Source organism: Chanos chanos, chromosome 10 (genome assembly GCF_902362185.1).
Source record: "Chanos chanos chromosome 10, fChaCha1.1, whole genome shotgun sequence".
NCBI lineage: Eukaryota > Metazoa > Chordata > Actinopteri > Gonorynchiformes > Chanidae > Chanos > Chanos chanos.
The window spans coordinates 19,152,960-19,166,771 of NC_044504.1; the positions used below are offsets into that span (position 1 = coordinate 19,152,960).

The following is a 13,812-nucleotide window of genomic DNA, read 5'->3' on the forward strand; positions in this document are numbered from 1 at the left end:
TGAGGTTGCTTTGAGAATGAAATGTAATTTTGCCAATCAGACGGCTCATAGACATATTCAGCCAGACTTCCTCACATATACTTACCGCAAATTCTCACATACATCTGCACTGCATTCCTAGCTAATACTACAAATATGAGACAAACCATAATACCCCCTGCCCCATCTCACAGATAACCAAAATCAAGGGCTAACACATTGACATTCAGAAATAGAGATGCTTCTGACAGAGTGCAGCAGTGAGTGATCTGAGACTAACCTGGTTACTCTTCTCTGCCTGGTTGTTGCGATTAGAGTCAGGGAAATGGATATGACAACCTGTCTCCTCCATTACTCTCTTGATATTGTTGCCACCCTTCCCAATGACATGTGAGTGCTCTGTGTGTGACACGTCCATCTTTAGGGTCACCCGGTTGCTCTTGGGGGGAAAAAAGGTTAAAGGTTAGGGATCAAGCTTCACATATAAGACATCTCCCAAGCTCAGTGTACATACTTGGGGAGTTTCAGTCACATACATAAAAAGTTTTCTGTATTGTATATGTTTGCTGTATAATTCTTCTGACTGATGTTAAATGGTACAGGCAAACGTGAGAGGCTCCTCAAACATCACAAAGGGTCATTCCGGAGACAAAGCACAGCTGATGAAGTAATTAAGGTGTCTAAATAGTGGCATTAAACATATAAACTGTGTCTTATTTTTATTTTTTTATTATAACATTTTGTCATGACAGCTTGGAACACATGCTACCATAGATTTATAGAACGCCAATGTCAGTGCTCTGACTGAGTGTCCAAATGAAAGTGATCCTTCTTTTTCTCTCCATTTATTCCAAAACTGTTGCACAGCAACTCTTCTGTCTTTCTCTGAGTCCATCTCACTGCCCATGTTGGACACACAATGGACAGATGAAGGCCTTCAGAATTCTCTCTATGCAGGTTAAGACTAGCATTGGAAGAATGAGACAGACTCTACCATTCTTACATGAAATTAAGTTTTTTTTAATTAATTTGAGTGAGCAAGTCAAAAATACAAAAGTTTGCTGTCCTGTTTCACTGCGGCTGCTAGTAACATTCTACAGCAACACTCTCAGCGTAATTATACCTCCCTAGTTATAATTACATTGTTGGGAGCTGTCACCATAAGCAGTATAAATGAGAGGTTGAACTGATGTAATTAATAACAATAACTTTCATACTGTTAAAGTAAAAAGCTCAGTGCCCCTCCTTTTCTTTGTGACAAGGCTAAGTAAGAACTTAAAAAGTAGCAATAAATGAAAAAAAGACAGGAAGACATAAAGAGACAAACACCTTACAAGAAAATGAATTGTGTCAAACAGCATGGTGACCCTCATTTTAGCTATCTCTAGAGTGTTTCCTCTCAATTCAGTCCACTTCTAATCAACTGCAGCCTATAAACAGAGCAGAGTAATCTTTTCCATGGAGAGAATGCAGAACTGGAGAGCTTTGTAACATTCCAAACCAATCACTTCAGGATCACATTAGACCAGAGCTTTGCTGTGACAACGAAAAAAAAAAAAAAATTGTATGTACCTTTGTGTCCAGTACTGACATGATTCTTTCTTTAGCCTCTTTCACGTTCTCGTGTTTACCACAAACTTTGATATGTGGATCTGCAGGGGAAAAAACAGAAAAGAAAGAGATAACAAAAGAAAGAAAGAAAACTGTAATTAAATGCTTGACTGTTCCTTAGAGGTGTTTCTTCAGACAGCATTTGTGTCAATTTGCCAATGGAGACAGGCAAACTTTTGGAAAAAATTAAAAATTAAGTCAAGATATTCTATGAATATGCTATTTCTATTTAGATTCCTAAATGCATCACATTCACAGCCAAAACACTGTTCTACATATGTATGCCCCCCCCCAACCGCACAAACACACACACCAAAACATACACATACGCATACATAGACACAAACTTTAACTTGAATGAGTCTGATGAGCAGGAAAAATTGAGTCTAAGGGAAATGCAGCTCCTGGAAAGGGCATTTATCTAAGTTGTTCCATGAGTCTGTATGAGTACACATTTACACAGAAAGTCCACCAAGCCATCAGGAATTCACATTTACATTATTGCTCTAAAAATAGCCCTTTCCTGTTCATTACAAAGTAAACCTCCACGGCTTCTCTCTCCTGCTTACAACCCCCTCCCCCCACACACCTACCAGGCCGAGGTGAAAATGCAGTTAAAGAATGTAAAGTGAGCTGAAACACAGAAGCCTTGGCCCTGCAGAAGCACAACTCAGCACAGGCTGCAGTCTGAAATGCCATCAGTTTGAAAGCGTTGCTAGATCTCGGCATTCCGAGTTTTACGGCCGCTGGATTACGGGAGAAGCAGGGAGGTAGAGCGAGATCAATTCAACTCTCAGCAAGGAGTACCCAGATCACTGATTCTACAACCACACAGAACACAGAAGAAACATGAGCATGGGAAGACTTTTCACTCATTTTCTATCACTCTCTCATATACAGACAGTCACACAAAGAGGGGGCTTCCTTGGCTTTCCCGCTTGTGTTAGGGTAACACCAGCAGGGGGCTCTGTGTTTAACCCATTGTTATGCCCTTTTTTCTGCCATGTGGCAATCATTACCCGTGTGTGTGTGTGTGTGTGAGTGTGAGAGAGAGAGAGAGAGAGAGAGAGAGAGAGAGAGAGAGAGAGAGAGAGAGATGTGCACACGCAGTGAGCACACACATCTGTATATGTGTGTAAGGACTGTATTTTAGAATATGGTATGTCTGAGCATAATGTACATGTGTCACTGCACATATTCTTCTGTGTTCAGGTTTACATGTGCAGAGCTCTGTTCAGGGACGATTTGAAAGGGGGCTTTTTAAAGTGTGTTCATTTCAACTGAAGAAAGAAAACAAAGAGCAAAGAGGGAAGAGCCAAGAGATGTCTTTTGAAACATGTTTGTCTTGACAGAGACAAACTGTCTGACCTTCTTGCACCAAAACTTGGCAACAAAACACTTTCAAGCCTGATTTTATGTTAAACACAGTCCAAAAGCATCCATATGTGGTACAGAGGAAAAGACAGAGCGAGCAAAAGAGAAGGAAGATAGAGAGCACAGTTGGTGACTGTAAGAAACATAACATACATTGCAGCATTTCAGTACTAATATCACTAAAATTCAGAATATCTACAGCACAGTGAATGCACATGACAGAGAGGCAAAACAGAGTGGGAGAGAAAACACAAAAAGGCAGAAAAGTGTGTTGTCATTCAAAACATAGAGAAAGAACATGAAGACACTCTCTCACACACACACACACACGTGCATATATAGGAGGTATTTCTGAGAAACGAGTGTTTAAGGCAAGTTAAATGTAACCTAATTATGTCCTTGACCTTCAGCAATGTGCTACCCACCCACGCTCCACTCAGCGCCTACTCTCTCTAACTCGTTATTTATTCAAACAATGAGGAACTTAGTAATTTTTTCAATCAGTGTGATTTAAGGCATAGATGATGGATTAAGAAAAACTGGACAGACTTCAAAAATCACCAAAACAGCCAAAGCTTTGGCTTCGCATCAGTCACCAACAGGCCTTTGCAAGAGTAGCTTTCAATCGGTTCCAGCAGACTACTATCGAAAATACCCTTAGGGCTCTCTCATGGGAATCGGCCTTGAATGAGATATAATGCGCATTGTAAGCAGTACTACGTTAAGACAACTTAAAAGATTTGACACTACTGACTGTTCCCAGAAATTTGAAGACAAAAATCGAAAAACGACAGCCAACAACCAAGTCATTACAGGTGAACGCGTACTTCAAAGTTTTGAGTATTATTACTTAATCGGCTGACTTCTTTATCAACTTGTTGCTTCAGTATTTCACCCGAACAAGTTTTTTTTATGTGGGTTTAGTTCGTGGAAATTAATGGCTGAATCTGTCGTTGAATTTAATTTCATTGTTTTACTTTTGTAATGTGCGTGTGTGAATGCGCGACTTGACGAAGTTCATTCTAAATCGTAAAAATGTCGGCAACTCTTAAAGAACACTGAAACAAAACTACAATGTGTTTGCATTTCTTCTGTGGTTCCAAACAGCTTTCATAGCAAACGTGATACATAGCCTACACTGATTTGACCTACCTTCCACACAATATGCATCAGCAAGCAAACAAAAGCTGCATCGTGACGCGTGCCACAGGTTCTGACGACCAGCTGGAGGCGCACTCAGTGTGTCTTGTTTAATTTTCTTTGACAGTGTTAGTTGTCATAATATCAAATTAAACAGAGACGCTTCTGTTCACCTGCATAATCCAATTTTGGAAACAAAAAACAGCGAGAGACTAATGACCAATTGTTTTGAATTACTGAAGTACTCCCTCTACCCAGGAAATTAAAATGCCTGTTCTGTGTCTTTCATGAATAGCCCGAAGTGGGCGGTATTCATTACATAAACTACTTAAAACAAAACTAAACCAAAAAAAAAAAAAAAATCTTGGAGCTGACATTGTCAAATTGAAGAGACAAATCTGACAGATGTAGTTGGACCATCTAAGTGCTATTGAGTATACTATACACACACACACACACAAATATAAATATATCATGAATTATTCAAGCAGCTGTCTGCTTCTGTGTCTCCACAGAAAGAGAATTGAGATCCTGGCTGGGTGGCTAAGTGAGGGGAAAAGGGAGGCAGCAGGGATGCTCTCTTTTGCATCATGGGAGCTGGAGTCATACAACCTCCACAATAGTCCAGCCTCCTGCCTTTCTTAGATTTAGTGTATTCAACATCATTCCTTAGTCTAGTTTGGACATACAAAGACTGCTGACATATTAAATACCTTCACCCTGGTGTGATGGACAATATTCAGGCATACTGTAATTGGACCCGCAAGTTGCCAGTCAGAGATCCATACACAAGCGTACACTTAGTACAGAGAAAGAAAGAAGGAGAGAGGGGTGGACTAGCAGAAGAAAGAATGAATGCTTAGTTAAGTTGAGTAGCCAGGAGTCAGGAGTGCATTAGTAAAAGGCCACTGCTATGTGCTACAATGAATGAAAAGACTTCCATGAAAGATGCAGTCAATCTGTTTCACCCGAACAGAATCTGGTAAAATGTACTGTACTATGGAGGTCTTTGCATACGCAATGCATTTCACACTCTCAATCTGTGAAATGTTTCATCTTTACCTTATATACACAATGTATATGCGAATTAATAAAGCCATAAGTGAGGGTAAGTGATAGTTTGGCATCACATGAAAGTGGTGTCACTATAAACTGAAGTTAATCTAATCACATGACTGACTAAAGGATTACACTTGACATTCTGAGGAGAATGCATTTCTCTCATTGTGAACAGACACTATTTTCATTCTCTATAAGAGAATGTATTTCTCTTATAGTAAATGAACACTGTTTACCCAGACTTATGTTTCTCTATCCATCTACATGGACCTGCAAAAAATTACATCACACAGAGGGAGGCCATGTAAGATATAGGAACAGACACAGATATACCATATATTCATGATCATATTCAAATTTAAAATTAGAATGTAAAATTTAAATGTACAGTTAGATTTCCTCCATGTTTGGAGACCTTGTAATAAAAAAATCACGAATGTTTTGCATGCAAACAGACTGACAACATGTGTGTTTTTCTTCAGAAAGTGCAGATATGCAGTCCATAAGATAACATCAAGTGATTAGTGGACATTCTTGCACCCACTTTCCCATCTCAGTTTTCACTAATGCAGTGAAAGTGATTACCGGGTTGACTTATCTCATGTTGGGATTTAAATTCTTTACTCTCACAGGACCGTCAGCACATTCTCTTAATGGTCAACAGCTGAGACAATTAAATGCTCTCTGAACAGTGGAACTGGGTTCAAATATATTACATAACAATATTTTTGGATTCCACATCTGGCAAGATGGCATGCTGGGAATGACAGAAGAAAGGGCCATGCACACACACCCATGCACACGCACACACATCACAGTAGTGTATATCGAAATCAAAAACAAAACAAAACAAAACAAACAGCTAATACTGGATTCATAACATTACAGTCCCTTACTGGGACTCACACTTTGGCGACACCAACTTATATAATATGAATAAAATGTTTTGTCCTTGACATTTTCGACTTCCCAATATCTGATGACAAAAAAAAAACCTCATGTAAAAGTGGTTTAGAGATTGAAAGAGAAAACATTTTCTTGTTTTCAAAGTCAGTGATGCAATATTGGAATCATCACATCTGAGACTACTTGTGCAACTGTACCTTTCTTGGACTTTGCTCCAATCTTCAGCTTTGATGGCCAAGCAATCTGCGTGTTAGTTTCATCCATAACCTGCAACACAAGCAAAGATTAATTTAGACAAATGAAACATCCGAAAAGAAGGAGAAGTCATTCATTTCTTCTTGAAGAAGTTTTCTGACCTCATAGAATGTGTATACAGCAGAGAGCCTTGCAGTTCCAGATACACCATTTGGAAAAATGTTATACAAAAATTCATCACAAAAAAATAGTTTTTCTACATATTCACATGCCATAACACAGGCTTGATGGCTTGAATGTTTTGAATTATGAAGCATAAAGAGAGGTTCTTTGTCTGTAGTTCTTCAAGGAAACCATGAAGAGAAGAGGAGGGAGAAGGTAGAAGAGGTAGGAACATTCTTATTGGACAGACTCTTTTGGTTGCTGTTATCAAGCTAAATCTTGTATCGCACCCTAGAGATCCTCAACAATAATTAGAATAAAAGGAATATCTGTATTACCAAGCACAGGTCTCAAGGACAAATCCAAACCACAGTTTGGAATGAAGCCCTTTTTGTGAGGGCCTACTCCTGAAGGTTTCCCAGAACTTTCTGCGAGCACTCAGAGACAAAAATTCAGGTCACTGAGCAGTGATGAAAACAAAGAACAGCCTTGCTAAAGTAAACACTACAAGTGTCTCCAACAGTCTTGGAGCACAGTTGTGAAGTTCATTGACGACACCATCTCAAATGCGCAATCTTTTTTAATAGGTTTAAGAGAATATAAGTAAACTATTGTGGTGAAAATCTCTACTTGGAGCATATAAAAAGCAAACACACACACAGACACACACAATTACAGAACACTAATCTAAATTTGGCAGATAACCACTAAGGCTCTGCTCCCCCACCACGCATGCACGCACGCACGCACGCACGCACGCAAACAAACCAGTCTAAAAAATAATTTCAAGCTGTTTAAATGAGGCCCCACAAAAATATGTCTGGAGCTGTAACAGACACGTTTCTCACAAAGGCATGTACTGCTGGCTTCTCAACACGTGAAAAATGTCAACTGTAATTTGCATAGTGGTCCCTGACAAACCATCTCTTCATAACCAGTAGCATATGAACAGAAGTGTATGCCACTGGGAGAAGGCAGGAGCAGTGAAAGAGAGTGAGGACAAAAAAGGATGAAAACAGAGACAAGGGGAGAGACCTTAATGGACAGAAGCAGTGTTCAAATATCTAATGACAAAGCGAGGGTAAGTAAAAATGATGGAGACATGGAAAACAGAGGAACTTGGAATAAGATGGGGCAAGAGGGCAAAGGTAAGGCAAAATGAGAGGAAATAAGGAGTGAATGAAAACTGTGCGGGCATCTTTCATATGAACATTTTCTCTCTCTCCTCCAGCTCTTTCTCCGCTCCACAAAGGACAAAAAGAGCAGAAAATTGTCCAAGTTTGAGAATATCACAGTAGCATAAAACTATACAGAGTAACCACTACAACTAAGAGCCATACAGAGCACATTCATAAAAGCCTCTAAGTTATGAGGTTGCCTTAAACAAACACTAACCCACCACAGCAAACCCCCATAGAAAGAGAGAGAGTGTGAAATGGCCTTGAATGCCGACCTGTGGAGCAGACTGTAGGTCCTGTTGTGCCTTTCTGTTTTAACACAGACTGAAGTTTCTCATTATGACTGTGTAAAAGAATGGAAACAAAAATGTCTCACACAGACATACGGTCTCATACTGGAGACAATTCATCACACATGACCCTGTAAAGCTTAACATGACCTTGGCCTTGTTATGTAAGCAGTCCACAGGCACATGGCTGCACATGTACTAGCATTAGTCAATCTGTAATGGTTGGTTCTCTCCAGCCCTCTTATCACGCACAGAAGCTCAGGGTAAGTTTAAAAAGGCACCCCTCATACATGTTGGGCCTCCCATAACTCACTCATAGATACTTAGAAACTTGGATAGATATTTGAATCTACTCCACAAGAGTCAGATACCAAAACCTGAGGAAGTTAATGAAAAAAGGAAAATGTTTGAGAGAGAATGATTCCAATCAGTACGTGCAAAATATTGGCGGCAACTGTAGTGGAGCTTTGAGGACAGTTTGGTAATGTTCAGTCTGAAGACAGTTGGGTTCTGTTCAGGTTAAGGAGAGTTTGGCTCTCTTCAGGTTGAGGACCGTTTGGTTCCTTTCAGTTTGAGGACAGTTGTTTTCTGGTTGGCCTCCCCATAACAGACCCTGACATACATCTCCCATGTCACCTGCACTCAGACACAGATTTGACTGTTTCAGTGCCCTCTGTGGTGAGGTTTGGTCATGATGGTATGAGAGGGTTGATGGTTGAGTGCTAAGCTTTTCAGGCCCTGGTGATTTTCTCAACCTCACTAATCAGAAGACATAGTGAGCTAAACAGACTGTGTGTATATATGTGTGTGTACAGCAAAGCAATGGTATTTTATAAACAAAACATTTTGGCACAGAATTTGGAAATGTAAATCATTCATTATTAACACCATGCTAGCAGTCTGAATATGTGTCCTTTGTTCCCATTTAAAACTGAGCATGCTTTTTCAGTATTGAGAATAGAGTTAACTCAGAAGGGAAGCATTACAGAGTTCTTCTTGGCAGTAAATTTGTAATGTACAAACTTTTGTCCTTTTGCACCTAAACAGTCAATCAAAACAATGATTCATTACTTACCCTAATACCAGAGTTTGGCAAAAGGGCAGTCTACATTCATATTTCATTTTTAATGTATAGTTTGGATAGCTTTCCGCATCAGATTTGGTTGTTTTGTCTAAGACTTTCCATTTAAATTCATTTTTTAAGAGCTGAATGTTGAGCAGATTGCCAAACAGTTTTCCCTATAGAAAACACATTTCTGTAACAATATTTTTGAGTTTCACCCCCCTCCCCTTTCAGTCAGGCTTTGGCTCATGGCAGTGGTCTTGAGTATTATCTTTCTTCTTTCTCTAATAGCCGGCACTGGCCTTGCCAAACAGCAGTTCTCCAAAAGCTTCTTGGCAGTTCTGTTTTAAAAAAAAAACAACAACCCATATTTCTCAGGAAGTTCATTGTACAAAATGAAGTTACAGTTCTATAAACAGAAAACGTATTCTACACGACAGACCACATTTGATTGGTCCATCCAGCGTATCTGCTGTGCACCTTTGTAGTGCACCAGTGTTTAATGTCAAAAACCTGAGAAATGCTCTACTAAAACCTAAACTCTATGACTACATAATTTATAAAGCCCCCCCCCTCCCCAAATACCAAGCCTCCAATATTTTAGTTTTACAAAAGTACATATACGCAGCATGTGTTAAATCCAAGGACCACATGTACCAACACACAGCTTGAGAACATTTCGTTCCGGGTGTCGTTTAAGAATTTATTTTTCCTCCATTTTCTTGTTTATCAGTCTCAGGGGCCAACCTCTGGGGGTGTCTGTTTCTTGTCACCAAAGCCTTAGATTTTCGTTGAGTAAACGAGCAAATGTTTTGCTTCGTGCGAGGAAACTGAGCACAACTTTAAGATTGTCTGCAGTGCTTTTAAATCATCCCTCCACACTCACACAGTTGTTCTAAGCATGGAGTTCCGATTTTGAGGAAAACAGCTGTTTAAAACAAATGACATGCTTCCTTTTATCAAACCAGAAAAAGAAAGGTCGACCATCCTTTGTGTTTGTTGGTTTTCCCAGGGAATTTCATAATAACAAAATGTATTCTAATTTACTCAGTATTTTGAGTCATTTGTGAGTAGCACAATGATGCTGGCTTTGATAAGAGATCTACGCATAACTACATACATGATATATACACACACACACACACACACACACACACACACACACATACACACACACACACACACTCTTAAATAGATAGATAGATAGATAGATAGATAGATAGATAGATAGATAGATAGACAGATAGATAGATAGATAGATAGATAGATAGATAGATAGATAGATAGATAGATAGATAGATAGATAGATAGATAGATAGATAAATATAAATATATATATATATATTTTTTTTTTACTTTGGGTCCTTATATATGTCCTTATATCTCTCTCTGTGTCTGCTGTTTTTGGCAGAATACTACACATGGGAGTCATTTCAGCTGGACCACACACCATTTTTTAAAGGCTTTCGTTGTTTATTTTTATGACAGGACAGCACATACCTCTCAAATTGGACAGATAGTTTGGGGGAAATTAGGTTAACTATACTTCTAAGCTCTCCCTTCCCTTTTCCTTTGCTCATGAATGCGTCCTGTCACAGAAATGTACACATTTTACAATCTGAAAGCACATCAAAGGCACACAAGCCATTCAGTTACACTTAGACCATCATTATAAGAATGTAATAACAACATCATGGAAAATGACATTTTGATGAAAAACAGTAAGTGAGTGTATGTTCTCTTTTTCACTTAATCAGGGTGTGCAAAGTGAAAAAAGAGAAAGCGCATGTGTGTGTGTGTGTGTGTGAGGGCACTACTACAGTAATCAGCACTGCTGTATAGAGATCTGTTTCCTGTATCCTGTGTTGATTCAGCTGAGGAGCTCCGAGAGTAAGAGAAGCGAGGAGAAAGGAGGATTTGAGCCAAAAAAAGAATGAAAGAGGAGGAGAGAGAAGGAGGGCAGTTACTATATTTGCCTTTTCATTCTCTCATCCTCAGTGATAAACTATCCAGTGATGAAACACAAAAGGTCAAGTCCTCAGAGAACTCATCCAAGCCCTTTCCTGTCCAACAGTGCCAACAAAACTGTAGAGTTTACTAGATTCTCTAGGTAATTGGTAGTTGTTGCATGGGTGACACTTTGAAAAGAGAGTTACAATATAACTACCCTGCACATTGGGTCAGTTTTATTGTTTTAACACTCACTTTTAAAGCTCATTTCCTACAATTTTTCTTCCGATGATACTGAACTTAATTGTAAAAAAACAGGGGCAGTAAGAATATCTAAATCACTTTCATACAAAGACCACACTCAGTCTTCACCATGTGTATCTAAATTCACTCAGCAATGTTGTTTTAACCTCAATGACAAGACACACTCAAGTGTATTCAGAACATTTTCAGCGGTACACTTCTCCAAGCACTCTCTCCGCTACTCGCTCCAAAAGCTACTACCCAAAGACACTGCAGTTCATCATATTAATGTTAGGACATTTTCTTTCCACATTATCCCTCCTTTCTCTCTTCTCTAAAAACCATGCCAATGAGCATAAATTAATTTCAAGTCTGTTTATTCTTTTTTCTTTTCCCTGTAGTATGCTTTACCCTAACACAGCTGTGCGCTCCTGGACTGATGAAGCTGAATGGGTCTGAGTTTAGATGAGAGAGTATTTGGTCTCGTTTTTCATGCTGGTACTGACCTACAGGAATCAACAATGATTCTTAGACCTCTGTGCACTCAGTGAAGTCAAATAACAGGAGTCTGGGCCTTTGTCTGATCTGACTGGCCATTTAATCAGGCCTTAAGGCAATCTGCCCACGGCCCTACCCAGCGAAGATTTTTATCACTTGACAGACAAAATAACACACTAGTGTGTTGTTTTGTCTGTCACTAGTGCGTTTCCTAAATGTTTTGTTTTATCCAAGTCTAGGTCTGGCTCAAGTGACTAACCAAACAACTGATCTTCATTTTTGATATGAGATGAATGAATTTTTTCTAGCGCTACAAGAACATTTTGAAAGTCCTGGTGGGAACAGATTGAGAAACACTATACTGAGAGACCAACTGTGTGAGACCTGCACTGAAGCATCTGCTGCACAATGCTCCTTAAGTATAATGGTCCATAATGTAAACAGTTTCATTCTAATGGACTGTTACACTCAGGGAGACAAACAATAGAAACAGAGAAGAGTGATTGAGAATAGGGAAATGAAGAAATGTGAACTGTTTCACTGGCAGAACGAAATGATCCATAAAAGAAACCAAATGAAGAGAGAGAGGGTGTATACACTCACACGGTCTCACAGCGGTAAAAACAAGGATACTGGAAATTGGAAAAACATGGAGGGAATAACGAGGCAGAAAGAGGGGAGCAGCACCATCACACCCGTCAAACGGAAGACACACAGACGATGAGTAAGAGAATGAGTAAGTGATGCACGGTTTGAGGAAACCAATGACAACCAACTTAGCCACTGTTAACTGGTCAGCAGGGATATGGAGAAAACATAACAAAAACTAGCTACTGCCCAGGGGCATGCTGTTTGAGTTGGAAAAGAACATTCACATCATCTCTTCCTGTGTGTAAAAGTCTGAAGTCACATGACAATAACTTTATATGACTTAGTGGGATAGTACATGTGTACACAGGGATGTTGAAAGGATGTATTTTAGGAAGGAAATGGTAAAAGTATGCAGTTGCGTTCAGTTTAAGAAGATTCTCCTGACCACTCCATCACTCATTTTCACTTTTATTATAGATCCCCTCCCATGGCTGTACATTAACCTCTCTCTCTCTCTCTCTCTCTCTCTCTCTCTCTCAAAAGACAGTGTGGAGGCCTCACCATCAAAGAGCTCAATTACACACTTAGACCCCATTCCAGCAAAAGGCATGACATAGAAAAACCTTCTCACTTCCTGAGAGCACTGGCCCTCTGTTCTCCAAACACAGTCATGAAACACAGAGTAGCTTTGATGTGTCCAGATTTACACAGTGATACATGGTGAGTATGATCCAGTAGCTAACACAAAGAACCAGTCTCATGGTAAAAGAGAGGCAGTTGCCAAAGCTGAGAGGACTTTTGGCATTTGAAGGACAAGGCCCCACCTACATTTGAATCAAAACAGCTTTCTAATGGAAGTTATTTGTTTAAGAATTTCCATAATCTCCCAAGAATTGGGATTACTGATCCAAGCATTTAGATTCCTCCAAGCCAAAATTGGAGAGACATTTTGTCTAGAGACACAGAGCAGAAAAGTTAGATCCCTACCAACAAAACATCTGTCCATTGTCCATGGTTGCTCGTTTCTTGAACATCAAACACCTAACATGCATTTTACGACATGCTTAAGTAATCACTTTTCAAACTCCCCCACACACACACACACACACACACACACACACACAACACTGTGTCACCACTTACACATGTATTACTTCATCTGGTGACTTTTGGAACTTTTCAAAGTTACTTATTCACCTCTGTTCCAAACAGTGGGTACACACTCATAGATGGATGTAGTTGTTTTTTGAGTTACTTCATCATAGGTTTTTAATAAATTTATTTTGATCATTTTCTTAGATTTGCTTCTGTGTCATTGTTAAAAATGACATGTATTGAGTGAGATGGTGATACAGTTTGACAGTTTATTATCAATAGTGTCAAGAAACAATAAAAACTTGCCAAATAACCGTCCACCAACTGAAAAAGGCCTGACCATGCACATCATTCAGTAATTAATTACTTCATGTTTGCAAACCAACAGCAATGTGGTAAATGCATTCATGAGTTCTAAATTATATACAAAAAAATCCAAATTATATACAAAACCAGCTTCAGGACCTTGAACTCAAAG

At 39.3% G+C, this 13,812-nt stretch overlaps 1 protein-coding gene across 2 annotated transcripts in view; it reads right to left on the reverse strand.

Annotated features, from left to right (window-relative positions):
• Positions 1-13,812, reverse strand: part of bicc1a (BicC family RNA binding protein 1a) — a 39,190-nt gene that overhangs the window by 16,504 nt on the left and 8,874 nt on the right. For both annotated transcript variants that reach the window (XM_030786904.1, XM_030786903.1), the window contains exons 3-5: positions 6,267-6,336; positions 1,552-1,631; positions 260-418 (exon numbers count right to left, since the gene is read on the reverse strand). In XM_030786904.1, coding sequence (XP_030642764.1) covers positions 260-418; positions 1,552-1,631; positions 6,267-6,336 — 309 coding nt within the window. The remainder of the gene's footprint in view (positions 1-259; positions 419-1,551; positions 1,632-6,266; positions 6,337-13,812) is intronic.